Here is a 20,814-nt window from a genome sequence, read left to right on the forward strand (position 1 = left end):
TACCAATGATTATCCTGCTTTCTGTTTGCTGTAACTTAACATGTTGTGTCGACTCTTTATTTAAGCACCTCTCTTGTAAAGAAATTTGTAAACAACTTTCGAAGTTGCAATTTTTCACGGCGCACCTGTATCCTTCGCTTTCAAATGATTATTTAAAACACCAAACAAAATCATCCGAATTGATTTTATCAGCATTTATTAAGCATAAATTCCACACAATATAGAAGCTATAATTGATAGTACTTCAGTATCAGCGTGACAAATACCCATTTCTAAAGGACGTTGCAGAGAGAGTCGCGTCACTATTACAAATGGAACGACCTCACCTCACCATAGATGGACAGTAAAATAGAAAGTTAAGGGCAACTGTCTCGCACTGATTAGAACTGTTTGCAGTAAATATAAATGCAATTATTATAACTGTAGTTATTGTAAATAAGCTTATTAATAAAGTGAAGCAGCTAATAGGCTACCATATCTCGTAATTCCTGAGTAAGAACCTCCCTCTGAACAACAGGTGATCACCGGTTTGGATTTTAATTCAATCCGAATTGTATCTTTCAAAGGATCGGGAGGGGAAACACACGTAATCTTTTAATGATAAGAGCTCTCCAGATCAAGTTTCGCCAAAATTACTACAGATCTATAATCTGGAAGTAAATTTCTCGAAAACAATAGGCAGGCTGCGCGATGTTCTTACTCCAGGTAACACTCGATAGGCACTGCTTAGCTGGTACAGTGCCATGCAGTTTGAAACTGATAAAAAAAACTTACTGACATGGCTACAATATAGCAGTAAATCTACTGAAATCTAAATTTTTTTATGAATATAAAAAAATTATTACCTTAAAATTAGCTGCAACTTCATAGAATACAATGATGTTAATGTTAAATGTTAATGTTAGAGATTATTTGAACAGGGAAACTTAACGAAAAAAGTGCCTCAAAAGACAAACCCACACAAAATTTCCCAGATCTTTCACTGAAATGGTCTTTTCACAAATTTCAAAATTAAGGGAAATAACCTTCACATTAGAGGCGCTCGTTTATATCTACGATCTGCTGCAATTTCACCAAGAAAGAAAGACATGGAAAGAGGGTCATCACATTCGACTCGTCACACATCCTTGCACATCTCGAATCGGATATTAAGAATTTTTCTACTTAACTGCGGTATTTTATAAAATTTACTTGTTTGAAAATTTACTCACCCAACAAATTATTGGATGAATTGTGGGATGTTTAAAATAAAAATGAAAATCAATGGCTTAGCCACTAAGTAGCACCATTTTGTGATTATTAGGAAAATATACTTTTAAGCTGCCGGCGGTTCCGCTAGAATATCTATTCTAACTTTTTATAGGCTAAACAGCTAATTAAAGGGAAACTGAAAGCTCACTGATCAAGTTAAACCGGCTGTGCACACAAAACTGCTGAAGTACATTCCACTTTACCAAATTATACAAAATGATTTACTGTCAAGCTTAGAAAGCTATGAACATCACGAAAAAATGTTATTGTGCCGGCAATGGGAAAACAGTTTTGATAGCATCAGAAGGAAGAGGCACTTACAGAATAATATCACATATCACATATACAGTGCAGCTTAGAGGTACTTGGCCATAAATGCACGCGAAAAGCGCGTTAGAACAAAGCGCGCACACGCGTGCAACTTTTTCAAACGCACTCGAAAGACGCGCGCGAAAGAAGCTTATTAGTATGTATGAAGCAGTCTTTTGTTTTACCCCTTTTTAACTTTGAATGGTGTGTTTAATTTACAATAAAAGAGGGATTCCGATGTTGGTGACATTACGTGTTTTTTTCTCGAAATGGCTCGCCTGCATGGTGAAGAAAAAGGAAAAAGTTTTTGACCCGCTGGGTACCTCTTTAGATAGCGAACAAGATCAGGGAAGATCAAGTTCAATAAAGACGTTGTCGTAAAAGGTTAAGGTTAGCGGCTAGCAGCAAAACTTGAATCGTTTGCATTCAATCTCAATAAAGTTATGTGAAATTATTTGCAGTTTCCTGGAACAGAAAACATTTTCCTAATGTTTTACATGGATGATTTGAGGTTCAGAGGATAAGTGAAGAAAATAAGACTCCATTCTGCCGTTTGCGTAAAGCTAAAGACATATTTGTTTACAAGTAGGTAAGACCGCCGCTACTGTTCGAACTGTTCGAATTTGATTCGTTTTACTTGAATCGTACGTGTGAATGTAAAAGTACGAATGAACGAAACCATTTTCCTTTTATCTGAAATGTCCACAGCCAATTGATCGCAAGCCATAGACAAGTCTCCTGTTGACTTCAGAAAATCGTTGATTAGGGACTTTGAGAGACGTGACAAAGTCCTTCACCCAGCCACACGAGACACAAAACAAGCGAAGATGGCTAGTACATCCTTTCCGTTTAAAAGCTTGCTCTCGCAAAATAAAACTACATTCAAAGTTCTCCTTGCACGGTAAAATTCTGAATACAGAGTTCAATATTTCCATGTCGACTAAACGAAAGCCTGTCATGGATGGATCTGTACTTGGTACTTTACGATTAGACGATTCGGACTGCTTGCGGAGCGGAATTTTGCAAGCAGAGGCTGAGTTTCTGGTGTCTGTGTCTGCAGTCGAAGGAATCCCATCGCCTTGGCTTCTTCTTTGAATGCTGATTTCCATGAAATCTACGCTTCTTAGAATGTCCAGTGCGAACTTGCTGAAATGTAAGGAGTGCTCTGAATGCAGTTTGATTTTGCAAGAGCAAACTCTTAAACGGAAAGGATGTGCCAACCATCTTCGCTTGTTTCGTGTCTCGTGTGGCTGGGTCAAGGACACTATCACGTATCTCAAAGTCCTTAATCAGCGATGTTTTGAAGTCAACAGCAGACTTGTTTATGGCATGCGATAAATTGGCTGTGGACTCGCAGCAGCCAAACGATTTTTCCAGCTAATGAACATGCCTCAACCTCCAAGGAAAACACCGCATGCCTTTCACAATGCAAGTTGCGATGGAAACAGTGACCAGTGCCGCAGAAAAAAATCCACTGCTTACAACCAGCATTTCAAGATGGATTAGTAAAGTGTGGTGTCTCTTGTGATGCACCTGGCAAAGAAGAGGTTTTTCCTTTTTAACCCCTAGGGGACTGAGGGGGTGGGGGTTTTTTGACTCAATTGGTGACATGACATTACTAATTAGGCCACCAAATTTTTTTAATATGGCAGAAAACAATAAAACTAACATTTTTAGAAAGAGGAGATTTTGCACTTTCATTTAGTGCAATGAACTAATACATGTGTCTTACAGAAAAAATATGAAAAATCCAGAAAGGTAATAAAACAGATTTTTTTCCCCAACCGTCTTCAAATTAGAGAACAGAACTGAAGTGAAAACTTTGTCAACACAATAACTGTACACAATATCAAGTTCTATATACACAGAACACTTTTCCTAGCACAAAATAAAACACTACTGTTCTTCTTTTAACCATATTTAGTTGCAAACTTGATGTCAGTCAGTAGTCTCAAAATCATTTTAGTGTTCACTTGAATCAACCTTAAACCTCGATAAGTAAATTAATGTTTTGATCAAAGGAAACATAAAATCATCTTGATCTCCTTTGAAGTGGTCTGCCTGGACCATTTCTTGGTCTGCCATGACTGTCTTTGAGTCTCTTGGGACCATTTCTACTGGGGTCATCAAAAAGATAACTTTGCAGTGTGTGGTAGCGCTCAAAGCAAGGTGCTGGACACATACGCACTTGGCAAACCGAGCACCCATACACTGTTTCCACTCGTTGAATATGTATTTTACAGTTTCTGTGAGTATCAGTTGCCACAGGATGGTGAAACTGCTGGCGGTCAAAGCGGACATCCTGTACTGCTACATTGCCTCCAGAAAAGTTGTTCCGTCGAAAAGAATTTCCTCCTATCAGTTCCCGCACAAGATTCTCTTTGAATTTGACAAGGGTGACTCTAGGATGGCCAGCTCTTCTATACATGATGTGGGCATTCAACACAGCAACTTCAAGCATATGAAAGAAAATTTTGTAATACCAAATATTTCCTTTCATAAGCCTGCAGCAAGTTGCTATGCGTTGATCACCCAAATCAACTCCTCCCATATGGGAGTTGTACAGGTTAATCAACTGTGGCTGTGCAATGTTCTGCCTTTGCCATTGTCCTCGTGTTTTCACCCTTCTCTCTATCTGTCCAATTCCCAAACCCTCAGGGAGAGTTGAGAGTAAATGTACCAGCTTTCGGTCCTTCCATGTCACACAGATGAGGTTGCCACTTTGACGGAAAAGCGAGTTTCCCCTGACAAGGCTTTTGACCTGCTCGCATTGCTGGTCAACAATGTCCTGAGGTAGGTACTTTCTATTTCCCCTCACTGTTCCACAGGCTCTAATTCCCTTTTTTTCCAGTTCTAGAAAGAGAGGTACACTGGTATACCAGTTGTCAACAAACAATTTGTAACCTTTGTTGAAATAAGGCTCTGTTAGCTTTAGAACAACTCGCTTAGCCAAATCCTTGCTTGCTACTGGACCCTCTTTTCCAGTGTAAATAGAAGTACCAAGTACATAGCCAGATACTGAATCTGCTATCACAAAACCTTTGATCCCAAATCTGCTTCTCTTCAAAGGCAAAAATTGTCTGAAGTGAACACGGCCCTTGAATTTGATCAGTGTCTCATCAAGAGATAAATTCTGAGAAGGTGCATATACAGCTGTAAATCTGGGCACAAGAGCATCTAAAAATGGTCTAATTTTCCACAGTTTATCCCTGTTGGGATCTGTCTGGTCTGGGGCATTGCAATTATTTACAAAGTGGAGATATCTCAGAATGTGAAGGTAGCGGTCTCTTGACATGGTGCTAGAAAACAGTGGAGTTTTGGTGACCGAATCAGTTGACCAGTAAGCTTTCAAATTGCTTTTTTTGACAAGACCCATTGCCAATGTGAGCCCAAGCCAAGCCTTTAGCTCTGGAAGGGTAAAATCGTGGAGATCACCCAGGGAATTGTCCTCAAGCTGCCGTTTTTGATGCTCAAACCGTTTGGTCTCGCGAATAATCAGCTGATAAACATCGTCAATAAACAGAAGTTGGAAGTAATCTAAACAATTACTGTTATTGTCCATTTCTACCCTCAAACCAACCTCTTCGCGAAAATTTATGCCTTCTGGGGGTTGTATAGTAGATGTCCATCTCATATTGGAGTAGTTTTGCTCCTCGTCATCGCTGTTTTCAATTTCTCCATCACTTTCCTCTTCCTCTTCATCGCTATTTTCCTCTTCATCGCTGCTATCGACATCGGAAGGCGCTTCATGGTCAGAATCCACGTGGGCGATTCGCAGAAATGCTACAGGCAAGTCATCTTCGTCCACAAAAGTTAATCCCATCGATTCTGCAGCCGCCATTTCGATCTTTTTCACAAACAGATGTCTTACTAATGTTTTGGCGACGCCATATTTAAATGGCAGACGCGATATCGGCAACAACTAGAGTAAAAAATTCCGGAAAATTCGTATTTCGATGTTTCGAAGAGCTCTTTTCGCTGAAAATGAGCCTCAGTTTGTTATCCAGCGGTTTAATGCATAAATAGCCTCAGTTCCCCATGGGCTTGCTTTAAATAGCAACAAAAATAGGGTGATGTAATTTTCTACGGCTGTGGCCGTAGTTCGTCCCCCAGGGGTTTAACCCCTGGGGGACGAACTACGGCCACCAGCATGGACACTGGAAAAATTCTGGATGTCTTAAGCAAAGTAATTGTTAAGCAAAGTCGACCTCTAAAGTAAAGTCATTGTTACAAAATGTCAATCACTAGAGCAATTCGCAACCCTTTGGGATGATATTTCCAATGGTACCATAATGAATTGGACCCAGTTAAGACAGTTAATATTGAAAATTCTTAAAATATGAAAGAAAGATCACCCGTGAAATAGCGCTGGAATCTGTGCTAAAATGCTAAATAGAAGCTAAAACGCAATGTTTTCAGTAATATAAAATTAAACAAAGGGCAAAACAAAAGACTGCTTCATACATACTAATAAGCTTATTTCGCACGCGTTTTTTGAGTGCGTTTGAAAAAACTACACGCGTGTGCGCGCTTTTTCAACGCGCATTTAGGGCCAAGTATTTCTGAGCTGTACAGTAGCTGCACACATCCTCTACGATTTAATGTCCGCATACACAGTATCCGTACCACTAACACGTGGCATTGTTGCCTTCTGTCCACGACCAGTCAGTTCACCAAGCTCAGCATACTGAAGCTCGCCGGGTTTAGGTGTCTGCCCGCGATACAAAGAAAAACAGGTTGTAATTGAACGAAACAGACAATCGTAAGCATTCTTCTAACAACGGTTCATCAAAAATTAATTAACATTTGGAAGGATGCAAGTGTCCAAAAAGGAGGAAACTCGCTGGAAAGCCTGATTGGCTTTTTTCCTTTTTTTTCGGTCGGTGGGTTCATGTACGCGAACAAGCAGAGTCCACTTAGCTGGTTGGATATCAACTAATGGTTGACAAATGTTGATAAGCCGCGATAGTAAATTTAGAAAAGCTCACGTTTGGAACGTTGGCCCTCCGTCTGAGCAAAGCGGAGGACTACGAATAGGTGTGTATCTTTGTGGGCGGAAAATGATTTGGAGTAGGCATGGTAACGAATGCTGTCTAACTGACATTAAACATCAATGCCCGTTGTCAAACTTGAACTTTTAACCACAACAATGGCACCGCGCCTAGGTTTTCCATAGTAACTGACTTAAACAATTGCAAAATTTAAACAATTAAATTTTCTTTATCGTTCCTTTTATCAGTAAATGGCTCGGTGGAAGTATTTTTAGAGTGCTTCCTTTCTCTCGTACAGACACGCTCTACAAGAAGACCGCACCACTCCTTACAATCCATGAAGTATCGACTTTTGCATCTTAACTTCTTTACCAACGGAATAAAGTCTTGAGTAAGTATAAATTATGGTACAGAGAAAAGTGACACATGTGTTTGATTATTCGGTTATGAAACAAACTTTACTGGGATCTGGTCACAATCAAAAGGTAAGATCCGTTTACTAGAGTTCCTTCATTGCGGAACCTTACCTTCTTTTTCTTCTTGGTTTTATCGACCACTGCATATTCTGGAAGTTGCTCTTTCGGTGCACCTGCTTTATTCCCTCTCCTTCCCTCAGAACTCCTATTAGCAACTTCATAAGTCACTGAAGGCTCAGACGATGGATTGGAGGCTCGATAGTTGACATTAGGACCCGCAGCTGCATAATGGTTGTCCGCTTCCCTACAATGTACAGTGACTTTTCTATAAATTGAAACCCTCTGCTACCTTACCTCTGATATAAGGTTTTTAAAAGGAAACGGTTAAACAAAATGTCTGTTCGCATTTAAAGAAATTTAAAACAAAGCTGAATAAATATACGTAAAGCGAAACAATCAAACAACCAGTGGAAGTGTCAACAAACAAAAACAAACGACTCCTTAGTAACAGAAAAAAAAAAACAGCCATTAAATAACACTTACGTCGCTTTGCCTCGTTTTTCATCGGAGTGGACTTCTCACAGCAGCGTGTAAAAAAAAAAAAAAAAAAAAAAAAGAAAAAAAAGAAGCGACATACAGTTATACGTGTTTGAAAATCTCTGACTTTTCCCTAACAAATATGAAATTTCCGACCAACTGAACTAACAGTTCTAATAAAATAAAGGTCATAAGAATGGCCTCCAACCTCGCCTTCCAGCCACCCTCCCTACAAATTTATTTTCTTTGTTTTCAGCAAATCATTCCGAAAAAAGGCATTGATTTTCTTGGAAACCCAATATCAGCCAGTTGTCGTGCAATGAATAAAAAATATCCTTCCAAACCAAAATGTTTCATGTTGGATGAATTGTACCAAATACGTTTTGAATGTTAGAAAATTGTGAAAATAGAAAGAGGTAGGTGAACAAATTCATTCCTACACCAACTCGAGCTTGCATCACAAGGGAAACAGTATGTTTATTAGGGTCTATCAAATATACTGAACAATATTCATGAGTAACATTGACGTCGCAAAATGCTAGGCGTTGTCATCTTTCATATAGAAGAGGCCAAGACAAGCTGAATTAGTTTCTTTCACTTGGGATTTCACTTTTCGATGACATCTCTCAAAGACGTACAATTTCTCTGACAAAATAAATTTTCTTGACTTTTCTCCACTTCTTTGAGAAAGTTTATCCCTGACCATTTCCTAGCCTTTAGTCACCACGAAAAACATATGCAATAAGCACGAGTAAATTTTTCAGAATGACAAAATGTCGGGAGCCTGTGGGGCGTGCGCAATTTGTAGTTTCAAAAATAACAAGTGCCTATTTATAACAAATTAAATGAAAAAAGAAACGAAAAGGAGGACAACAGTGAAAACACATGAGGTACCGAACCTGAGACGGTGAACAAAGCCATCACAAGGTTCATATGTTCATACACGTCCCGCAGACTACTACAGTCGGCGATTTTGAAAGCGTCGAGTAAGTTACCATTGTGAGAAAGATGATAAATTTTAAGCTCGGTAATGTAATGATCCCAGAAGAAATAAGTTTCGTGTCAACAGACTTCAGTCTCTATATGACCACATCTCTGACAAGTTGGGATGTACAGTGTACACGAATGCTTCATGGTCCATAATTTGAAAGAAAATTATGTTCATTGAGAAAATAAATTTAGAATATGCCACACAAACATTTCATTATCCCCGACACCCTAACTACAAAATCGATTAAAATTGGTCTACAATCAAAAGATAGATTAAATTGGAAAATACTCACCCCTTGGGCGCTTTCCATTGTTCACGGGAAGACAGCATGAGCCTTTCTTTTTAACAAGTATGACCACTAAAACCAGAACGATTACTACCAGTAACACAATGATCAAAATGATCCACCAGGCGAACCCTACGAGACACAATCCGTTAATGATTTAAGATAAGTACAGCTAAGTGTAATTAGCAATCAAGAAGCTACGCTTTCTATCACTATGTTTGGACAGGTGATATTTCAATGAAATCATGAGTGAACTGTGTAAATATTTCCTTAAGAAATTGTTCATAGTTCTGGAAGTCCCACTGAGGCATAACCTGGTTTCACACAGGGTCTAATGACTGTCACCTGAATGCTATGATAAGGTTTTCAAAATGTTAACGTTAAACAAACTGTTCAGTCGCATTCAAAAGGAATTAAAAGAAAAACACGACTGAATATACACATACACCTACATGGTGAAACAGACAAATAAAAATAAGAAAGCATGGAAAACTAAGTGTGGAAGTGATCTTACTGAACAGCTATCCTCTCACTGTTGTAAAGATATTAACGGTTCGTGAGTGTAGCTATGGAGCAATAACACAGACAGCTCACGAGCTGTATTCGTTCTCTCTCCCAATAGTTTTGAGTCACAATATACGTTATAGTTTCTGCAAAGTCATATGTCTTATTCCTTGTAAAAAAAATAGGGAAAACATTTTTCAGCACTGAAAACTGTAACGCTCGGGTAGAAAAAGAGAAGAGACCTTCTCTGTTATAATTGTCATAATAGCAGATGTAATTTTGGATCAGGAATCAAATAGAGGTATAAATTCGTATTCAAGATTAAAAAAGGTGCTGCTTCAAACTCTTGCTGGTCGTTTCAACTATCTCTTTCGTACAAAGTTCCAGTTTGTCTTCCCATACCCCTTCCATATAAACCAATACGGGTCACTGCCTTGGCAAACGCGTTAGCAAGCCATTCAGAGGCAGGACAAAACGAAACATCTTTAGTTGATATTTTTGAAAATGCAGATCATTAATACTTGTTCTAAGAACTAACAGTTAGGGTGCCCAACTCTACAAATTTGCGGATAGATTTTTCTCGCGTGAAAAGTTAAACTTTCAATTATGATTATGTTGTTTCTTTTGCTTTACACCTTTTAAATACGTTTCGAGTAGATGGTTTAAGAGTATAAGCACAGTGAAACTGAAAGCCAAATGCTATCATGAAATTAAATCAAAGTGACACAATGGTGAACTTGTGGATATCTTGAGCAGAATATACTTTGAATCTACAGAAATTTTATAAAATTGATAGAATTTGGTCTAAATTCACAGAGGAGATTAACATGTGAAACACTTTCCCTAGAAATCCTGTTTATTTTTCTTCATTTCCATGTTTCAAGAAAGAGAGATCGACCACACCTAGCTAGTAAACTATATTCCTTACAAGTTACAAGAAGCAGAATGGAGCAATTGTAATCCATAACTTTGCCAGGTTGGCTGATATTGTTTACGAACTTATAAATTATATTACTAAGTAATTCTTCTATTGGAGGCTGTTCATATCTGTTCTAAATATCCCTTTATGTGAATGATCTACACCTGTTACTTGATTTGGTAGCTCAAATAAACCACTTGTAAGGTCTAAAGCTATTTTAGCAATGTTAGTGCAATGGAAAGACATTAATCTTCCTTTAAGCAAATGAAGCAGAAGTTGGCTATGTAATGGCAGCAATGGGGTCTAAAGAGTACATCGAGTTTGGATTTCGAGAGAACTGAATCCATAAATGAGCTTCAGGTGTAATTGTAACCAATTGTTACATATTATTTAAAAAAGGTTATCACTAGTGTTTTACAATTGTCCCTTCCCCTATAAGCACATTATAACCACTTTATGCTTTCTCAGCACACTGTCTACCTCCTTCTAATAATCTTCAGTACCAGACAGTATGCTTTTTTAAACAAAAAAATTTTGTGTTTGTGTTTGGTCTTTTGTCTGAAATGGGGCAGGTATACATCTACTCTCAATGGTTAATGTTTGTCTGGAGTCAGGAATGCCTTGAAGAATTTTTATATTTTTCAGAAATTTGGCTCTGCTTCCAAAAGGAAGTATATTTCATCCATTTCGTTTGAACTCTGGAACATTTCAAGGTCCAGCAATGTAATAAACAAGTCACCAAATGCTACTGTGAGTACACCTAGTTTCCTTATAAGGGGCAAATGAAGATAAAGAAATCCAAATCAATGTCAATATAGGATAAGTAAAAATGAAATTGATTTCCTAATACATGTAGGATCCCCCCAGTAAGCATTACCTTAACATTTAACTTTCTGTTGGCAATTACTTTTAGGGAGGCCGAGTAGCAGATTGATTAGAGTGCTGATCTGGTAATCTTGTGTTTCTGGGTTCAAAGCCTCCAACCTGCTAATCAATGCCAGATTTGTTCTTGTTTGTCCTGACTGAGTTCATCTCCTTGGCTGTGCTTTGTATATGTATACAACCAACTGGTTTGCACCCTGCCAGTTGGGGTTTTTATGATAATATCTATTGACAACTTTTGATTCTACCTTAAATTTTGTTTACCCTAGTAACATGAGGCATATTATTATAGCTATTTTTGTCATTGTTATCATTATTGTACACCAAGCTTTCAGATCTCTGAAAAAATTCTGCCACAGTAACAATTCTGCATTAATTATAATGGCAACTTTCGAAAACATAATTATTTCTCTCACCAAAAAATATGCTTCCAGTCAAACATACTGCTAGGGCATTCATTTATCAGCTTGCAAAAATTTTGTAGGAAGTGGTATAGAGACTTACCCTCAGGGGGACTGTCAGTTGGTGTTGTTGGTCCTCTGCTTGTTGGTTTCACATCAGGCCTTGTTCCTTTTATAGAACTCACATTGAACTCTCCCAGCTTTCCATTTTCCACAGCATCATCAAGTGTTATAATAACATCTTGTTCCTTTGTAGTGGAGTTGAATTTCAGTGCAAGGTCAACAATGATACTTCCACACCTTGGGACAGGCATTAACTGAAGGTTAGAGTGACATGAAATGGAAAACAGATAACAGATAACAAAAAAGCAAATGATAAAATTTCTAAATCATTAACTCACATACCTCACACCTATCAACTGCACTCCTTCATAGCCATGTTTACCATCAAAAACCTTCCCAAGCTGCAAGCAAGCATTTCAATCATTTGTCTTAAATCACACATAAGAACAAATGATGATGACACCAAACATTATGCATTAAATTGAACATGGCTGTTTTGCCAAGAATCAGCTGAGAATCAGTCTCTGAATATTAATCAGTTTTTTCTACAAAGTCAATGAATAATTGTTCTTCTTCTTGTCACTTGCCTCTTACTTTAATTGGAAAAGAAAGCACCAGGCCTCTTATTTCCCTAAATACAGACCATGAGCAAACACTGAATAATAAGACTGTGACAAGCTTTTAAAGTTCAAGATTTGATAGAACTCTGACAGACTGCATGCAATCTAGGAATTCAAGAAACACTGTAGAATTACATGGAATATTCTCCACTCATTCTCCACAAGCCAAATTTCCTTTTAATTATTATACAACCAGCTCATCAGTCACTGACCCTGAAGTAACCAACACACTGTGACAACTATAATTAACAATTTAACAGATCAAGTGAAGTTCAACACAAGCACACAGTTTACTCGTGAGAAAAAAAATCCCTCCCATGTAAACTAGTATAAGTTTATTTAATAGCTTTGCTATATGTTATAAGTTATATGTAGATAAAGTTACCAGTTCTTTAACTTTCTCCTGTAAAAAGGATGGCTTGTATTTTTCATCTGTACATGTTCCACTTATGATGACAATAGTTATGTTAATCACATTTCCTCCAATGTCTGTGAAGTAGGAGAAAATTATTACTAAAAGATTTACTCAATCTTTTTATTGATGCAGGTATTCTGTTTAAAAAGCAGGGTTTTGTAAAAAATTTAGGACCACTCCAAGTTTATTTAACCACAGAGACAATTGAGATATCAATTGCTTTCAGTAAGTGGCTTGTAACAAGAACTAGGCTTTCTGCCATAGCTTACATGATCCTGGCAATGTAGGGAAAAATGTAGGGGAAAAGTCAGTTTCTCATATCAAACTGACCTTTTGCTTTCAAATTCAAGTGCATGGCAGTAAGGAAAATGTATTAGGGAGGCAGCAAAGTGTCATTTGGCTTCTCTTGCTTAAATGAAAACATCATATAATTGAAGTACACTGTAGAATACATATGTCCTACGTAAGTACTTCAGCTCACAATGACTAAAAGATGAAAGAACTAAATCTTCATCTCCATTCCCCCCCCCCAAAAAAATCCTACACAATTACAATTTTTCCTGTACCTTGTCAGAAGCCCTGACTATGGTTTTTTCCCTACTTTTGATACTCACCCCTGTGTAAGACACTTGAAGTTTAATTACTGCACTGCTTTCTTGGTATTTTACATGTAATAACAGAATCAATGTATTACATTGCATTGCAATTATTTTGAGAAAACAGAGAGTTATCCATCAAGACAAAGTAAAGGCACTACTTAGGCTTTTACAACCTGACAAGCTAACCCATGGTTCAACTCTGAGAACCCAATCAAAATGTCATGTTGGTACATGTATGGAGATACAGCTGTTAGATGCATGACTGCAATGTACATGTGACTTACAAACATTGGCAGTTCTTGAATCAAGTCCATGTGCATTGACCACGCTGCAGGTATAGTTGGTATCATTAACGACTTGTGAAATATGAAGAGTATTCTTGTTACAAACTTGTTCTGGGTCACATGGAGTCCAAGTGTAGGTAGGTGGAGGGTTTCCTTCTGCTTCACAGTTAAGATGTAAACTTTTCTGTACAGCTACAATATGCTCAGGTTGAAAATTACCAATCTTGGCTGGATCTGTCATCAAATTGGAAAATAAAAAATCAGATTAATAAACAGCATCTACACAAAGATACATCTGAGTGACTTGTCTTCAATAGCTACTGTAAGGTGTCCAACCCAACCAGTACACTTATATACATGAGGGTACTCTTTATCTAGTCTGATGCTGTTTTGTCAGATTCACTCACATGGGTTTGAAAAACATTCTCCTAATTTTAGCACAGTGGTGTCGATGAAATTGCTATTGTTTGGATGTTGGATGGGTGATCTTGCCATTCACAGATGCATGTTAAAAATAGGCATTTAAGACTGCATATGGCTGCTAATATAGCACAATTTTTTTTTTAGCACTGAAAAGAACCTGGGGCAGTATAATGATACTAGAGGGTAGTATTGCAGATGATTTGTCTCGCATGCAAAGTAGAAAACCTGCTGTATCCCACATATTTATGAGAGCCCTGTTCCAGGAGAGAAAGATGATTCAAGAATATGGTGAATTATTGACACTTAACTACTAATTGTATGGTAACTAATAATCATATCAATTATAACAATAATGATAATAATGATGATGACAACAAAAGTATAGTAATGATAACTTATAGGGGCTGTACCTCTGTTGGTCTATCACTAGGCTCCAACAATGATTAAACTAGCCTTCTCTTAATTTTGATTTCCCTGTTAAATAGATATCATTTTCTCTTTTCATTGCGATTCCATTTTTTGTGAGACATGTTTCATACAACAAGGCATTCCATGTTGTAGAATATTCTGCCATTCTGCTATTCCATCATTCCACTGAATGGCGCCGAGCTGTTGAACTCAGCCTGTTGTATTTTGGACCTTGTTGACTTCACAGATTTAGTGACTCCATGGAGCATTTGTTGCTGATTGAAATGGTAAAATGATCTCTTTTCGAATAAATAAAATTTATCTTCAGCGTTTCCACAATGTGCAGATGAAACCTATTTAGTTATTTCTGCAAGGAAAAAACCTTCTTTTAGTTATGTGCCTGAGACACTACTGTGAAATCATTTTGAGATGTTTATCATCCATTGTGGTGTCACAGTTGGAGCTGAAAAAGATTATATCTTCAAATCTACTGGAAATAATTTGCTGATTCAAACGGTAAAATGCTCTACCTTTAAGAGAACAACTTTCCTCTAGATTTTCATGATGTGCTGATAACTCCTTTTAAGACATTTCTGCAAGGTAAAGCTTTTTTTTCATGTGCCATTCTGAAATAATTGAGAGATGTTTATTGTCCTCTGTAGTTCACTATGAGACAAATAACGAGTAGCACTGAAAAAAACAGTATGATCACCTGCTTATATTTTGTGTAACATTTGAAGCAATTTGAAGAAATCATCACTTAGCATTGAACGACGGAAGATGTTCTGAAACACACTCAGAAGACTTTGTTGTGAATGAAGAAGTTGTTAGTATTCTATTGTTAGCCTCACTCACTCAACAGGAAAACATTATGGCTTTGCCTCCATAGGAGGCAGTAGCCATAAAAAATTACTGGTGATCAAATTTTCATAGTATCCAGTAATTAAGCAGAGAACTTTTTCAGGTTGACTCTTAGAAAACCATTGAGATGATATTTTAAATCTTTGAGCTGAGATCTTGCCAGATAAGTTGAACTGGATTGTTACAGATTTTCAAATCAGCATATTTGCAAACACTGGCAGTGGACCAGTAGAGTCTCCTTACACAACACCTAACCTTAATTTTAAGAGGAGTTTACATTTACAGGGTTAAGCAAACACCTCCTGGAACATGGCAGTGCTTCAAGCTGCAATCATCTTGGTCCCCATGGTGAGTGCAAAATACGTTTGGTGACTAAAATTTCAACAAAAGTTGCCAATTGGCACCACCAGATTAAAAGAAAAAAAGAAGGGAGAAATGTGACAAATCTACCAATCTTTGGATGAATTATCAATGAATTATCCTGTAGTTAACATTTCTGACACATCCATTTGATATGTAACCGTAAGATAATGAAATACAAGGCATTTTCTTTCCACGGATGCAACTCAGGAAAGAGTTCTATACAACAACTGACAACTTATGTTTTCCAAGCAATGAATACATAAATATGTTTTCATCAGCATTTTTGTTCCAAAAGTTTTTTATGGTACTTCTTATTTTCAGGACAATTTACAACCAAAAGCAAGTGAATATTACTCATCATGTATTCTTTTTAATATAAATAATAATAATAATATAATAATAGTTAATATAGCACCGATATCAATATTGCTATTTTCATCAGTGCTTAGTTACTCCAAACGAGATTAAAAGTTAAGAAAAGTAAAATCTTGACAAAGGGCTGCTTCCAAAAAAGGCCAAAATTGCCTCCAGTACCACCTAACCTAACCTTCTAACCTTCAATTTTCGTGGTAAAAAGTTTGGTGATTAAATATCTAGTGATGAAAGATGTCATTCCCAATATAAAAGGCCCTTAATTATCACTATTTCAGCTCACTTTAAACAAGAGGCATTTCTCAGCTGAGCAACAGACCAAATTTGTATTAAACATGATTTGCTATTACATGTAGGTCTCAGCAACTTCATAGTAAATTGCTTCTGCTTTTAGACATCGGAGTTTCTTCATACTCACTCTCTTCACCATTATTACAATCTTTGAATCAGCAAAGAAGTGAACATACCAAGTTGGCAAATGAAAGTGTTGCAATCATGTCATCTGGCTCACCAAATATGTAGTGCAACATGAAAATATGCTCCCTTCAATGTGAATTTTTGTTTGTTTGTTTTATAGCAACCATTTCACAATTGAAGGATTTTTTGAAAAATTGAGCATGGAGCCCTGCATGGATGTACCTAGCCAAACATCAATAAAAGTAATTGACAGTACAGTACATAACAACACAGAAAATATATGGAAAGTGCATCTTTTTTAACATTAATCAATGTCTTTTTCAATACATACTCACAAGTAACATTCACATAAACTGTTCTGATCTCTGGTTTACCAAAGCCATTGTCTGCGGAACAGTTATATTCTCCTGCATAAGTCCTACTGATGTTTATTATATTCAGCACCTTTCCTTCTTGCACCACAACAGGCTTCTCTTTGGTCCAGGTGATGTTTGGTTTAAGTTGACTCGATGCTTCACAGATTAAGAGCAAATTGTCACCTTCAAGAACAGTTTGGTTACCTTTAATTCCAGTGATGTTTATTGGAACTAAGAGCAATCAAACAATCACAAGTAAACTTCAAGGATAATTGAATGGCATGAACACATAAAAGAAAAACACTAAAGTTATTATAAATGATTTTTAATTAAACATTGTTTTCAAACCTTGCACATGCAAATGAAATTCACATGTGTTATAATTGTGCAAATGGTTCAAGAACAGTCCCCAGATTATAATCCATTATAAGTGTTTTAATATGTCTGCCTTAATAAATTTGGTGGACCTTCAAGAGGCCACTTAATTTTTCTGAATTCTTCTCTCAACTAAACTAAGCATTATTATTTTAACTGCAGTTTCCAACATATAATTGTAGAAATTAATTTGGAGACCCACAGGAGCTATTTACAAACATGTTTTCAAAAACAATTTCTTTAGCCCACCAAAGTGTGAATGGCTAGTTATAATGTGTCACAATAAATGATTCCCACAATGTTTTGGCAGCAAAACATCATGGTTCTTGATTTTAATCAGCAACCATAAAGAGGTGCTGCTGCAACAAGTTCAAGCCACTATAAACTTGAAATCAAATAGCTGTCTAGTAAAAATTGAACTATAGTCTGTCATGTAAAACTGCTCACTAAATTATGGTTTTTGCAAGAAACTATCTGCTAAAGTCTCCAGGGACTCCTTTGGATACTTTTGTGTATCTATTAGCATACTGAACTATACCTTGACATGTGGTCACCCAAAAGTGTAAAATTGTATCTGTGAAAAACTTAGGAGCAAAAAACCACATCTACAATGTACAATAAATGCCAAAAGTAGGTGGACGACAACCCTCCAATCAACATAATTAACAAAAATCTTGTGATTTAATTATCTCTCATAAGTTACTTGCAAGTCCCACCTTCCCCCCCCCCTTAAAAAAATTCCCTGAAATTGCTGACCAATTTGTAACACCAGAAAACATTCAAATAGGGGAGGGTTATAGGAAAAATTTAAAAATTAGTAGAGCATGCTTTTGCCACTCATGTAGCTTTTATGTAAGTGTGTCTTAATTAAACATGTTATTGGGGTATATAGAAAACTTAAAGTGTTGAAATTAGACCAGAAGACTCTCACAATACCACCCAGAAAACCATGTAAGGGATTTCTGATTTTCATAATTTATCTTCCACAGTGGCCTCAGATGTAACACATATCAGACAAATTTTGATGAGCAACCTTGACAGAAAAACCAGAAAGTAAACAATGTAGTAACATCCAAAATTCCCCACACACAGACTTGAAAATATACCATCTGTTTGAAATAGTGTGAAATTTTATTGGAGCAGTAGGATTTTATACCTGATTTATTTGCTTAAGGAGACATCCCTGTAAGTCAGTAACTAGCTTTCCAAAGATAATTGCTCTCTGTGCTTGCCTAGAGGGTAAATTAGGATCTTTCTGATAGACTTTAAATATATTGAGTGTAAAAAGACTTTTGTCTGCAATTACATATGTAAGTTTCCCACCATATAATAATAAAACACCTGTTTGGATTTGAATTTACTTTGAACCATTTAAAAGTCAATTGCTTTATTTTTCTTTGGTTTGAATATTTTTTTGTAATGTTATCCATGTGAGGTTTACCAAATAAAATCACTCTTGAATGTAGCCATATGTAGTGCTAACAGACAGCACTATGTTAGGGATTGGAAAATAAGATGGAATAGTCAAGGTCATTGTTGCTTTGTGGTCACATCATTACGACAAGCAGTCTTAGTTGCGACTGTTACTTGGTATACATATCCTTTACACTATTGAAATCCATCTAATTGTTCCTTCCCACAGATGAAAAGGGATGATCACAAACCAAGATCACATGTGTTATCTTGTGATCACACTTTTGTCACAATTACATATGCATGATAATTGACAGAGTTAAAAAAGTGGGGGAAGTTTGGGTTACCTAACTCCTCTTATGCAGTAATTATATTCTTCCCTTATCTCAAGGTGCAATTCAATTTTAAGCCTTTTTGTGACCTACATTTTGGGTCTTTGATTCACATGGGACCTCAAATGGCATACTGCCCATACATGTGATTGCACTGTACTAAAAGTTAGGTATACCATTTACAACAAACCTACTCTCACGTCCACCAACATTTGGTCACTTAAAACACCATCAGTCCAATAAACTAAATAAAATTGTTAAAAGCGATATAGATGTTTTTTTCCGCTAAAAATTGAAATCTTTCAAGTTCTCCTTCCATTTAAACTAGGCCCAGAGGGAAGAATTGCATAACAGTATAGTACAGTTAGGATACACCTTTCATATAGTCAGCAACACTTTCAAGCTTACCTAAGACTTGCACTTGAATTGCTCGTTTCCAAGAATTACTGTTGGAGTCCAACAACTCACACCTAAATTCTCCAAAAAACTCATCATCAGAAACATTCACAGGGGAGATAAACAGAGAAGCTCTTCCATGAGTCGAGGTTGCGCTGAACCGTTCCTGAAATCGAGCATTAACAGGAGTAGCTGAACCATCTGCTTTAATGTTGAATATAAAATTAGTCTTGAATCTTACGACACCACCCAGACCTAAACCTAACGACAGACTGTAGCTCCAGTTCAGTGTGACAGAAGATCCTTCATAAACCTGTACAATGCCAGGGGGGAGCACTTCGTCTGGATCTGATGTTGTCTTACTCGGAGTAGGTTCAAACCATGTCACACTTCGGCCATCTGAGGGAGGATATGTTAGATCGCAGTTATATTACCACAATTCATGCTTACAATTTAATCAAACGAGGAACAGCTTTCCTATGATTTTGAATTAAAGCATCGTATAAAGTTTAAAAGGCACCTCAATCTCCTGATGTAAATATAAAAATCACCTCAACAAAGTACAAAGTAAGATGAATCGATCGAGTTCTGATAAGGAAGAAAGTAAACACTGAAAATACTAGAACAAAATCTTAGAGAGATACATTACCTGTTGGTTGGGGTATAAGAAAAACCCACATAAAGATATATGTCAAATGAAAACTCATTTTAGAAAAGCCCTTGTTTCCCAAAGATGAGTACTTTACTGAACCAGACGTGGAAGCATCATCGCCATTTTTCATAGCGAACGAAGGAACACGTTCGTTTCGATATAAACTTGAACTAACGTGAGAAGTGATTGGCTATTGAATGATGATGGCATTTTAGACAGAGGGTTCTGATTGGTTTAGGGGTATTTGAGTAAAGTCATTACCTTGAATGCAGATTGGAATTGTTGAAACTAGAAACACTCCATATTGACTAACTGTTTCACAAACAGTCACGGATCTTTTGAAGTCTTTCAATTTAAATACACTAAACGAGTTAGTGAAAATAGAGAAAATAGAGAACATATGTATGTACAGCCCGTGTTAGAAACACACAACCGTTGAAAACTAGAAGGTAATTTAGTAAAGTAAATGGTTTGAACCCAGGAGTATCAGTAGTTTGTGTAGTGTGATCGTCCGGGTGAGTGTAGTTCTGAAAAGAACTGTTGTTGGTGACTGACGTTTCGACTATCTGTGCGATAGTCATCTTCAGAGTCAAGTAAGGAATAGTTGTCAGTCGATGATGTTATAAAGTCTGGTCTGTTGAACGTGATTGGTCTGTTTAGCCGTGATGTGATTGGCTGGAAGACTCATGTAGAGTTTGTTAACAGTCATTGGTCGGTTTCGATCCGTCTGTTGTTTGTCGGTCTGTTTGTCGGTTTGTTCACGTCGTTAATGAGTCGTTTGTAAGGTGCTGGTAATTGTTGACATCTGTTGAGAGGCGTCTGTTCTAAGTTAGTGAACCAGCTTTCCAGAGTCAAAATGGACACACTTGTTAACGACAAACAAACTTACGAATTACTTAAACGTGACCCGACGCCAGCACTACAACGCAAACTCAACAACAAATTACTTACGCTCAAAAAGACTGAAGCCTTTGACAC

General features: G+C 37.0%; 1 protein-coding gene across 1 annotated transcript; it reads right to left on the reverse strand.

Moving 5' to 3' along the window:
* Window positions 1-5,700: 5,700 nt before the first annotated feature.
* Window positions 5,701-19,952, reverse strand: LOC149043929 (uncharacterized). The gene is made up of 11 exons (XM_089209053.1): window positions 19,834-19,952; window positions 19,197-19,583; window positions 16,648-16,899; window positions 13,469-13,702; window positions 12,556-12,659; window positions 11,893-11,951; window positions 11,591-11,787; window positions 8,788-8,913; window positions 7,511-7,541; window positions 7,079-7,271; window positions 5,701-6,271 (listed from the first exon to the last, which is right to left on the reverse strand). Exons 1-11 carry the CDS (start codon window positions 19,889-19,891, stop codon window positions 6,152-6,154), a joined length of 1,761 nt encoding a protein of 586 aa, XP_089065179.1. The 5' UTR covers window positions 19,892-19,952; the 3' UTR covers window positions 5,701-6,151.
* Window positions 19,953-20,814: the final 862 nt, after the last annotated feature.

Source organism: Pocillopora damicornis, chromosome 6 (assembly GCF_964200805.1).
Source record: "Pocillopora damicornis chromosome 6, jaPocDami1.2, whole genome shotgun sequence".
NCBI lineage: Eukaryota > Metazoa > Cnidaria > Anthozoa > Scleractinia > Pocilloporidae > Pocillopora > Pocillopora damicornis.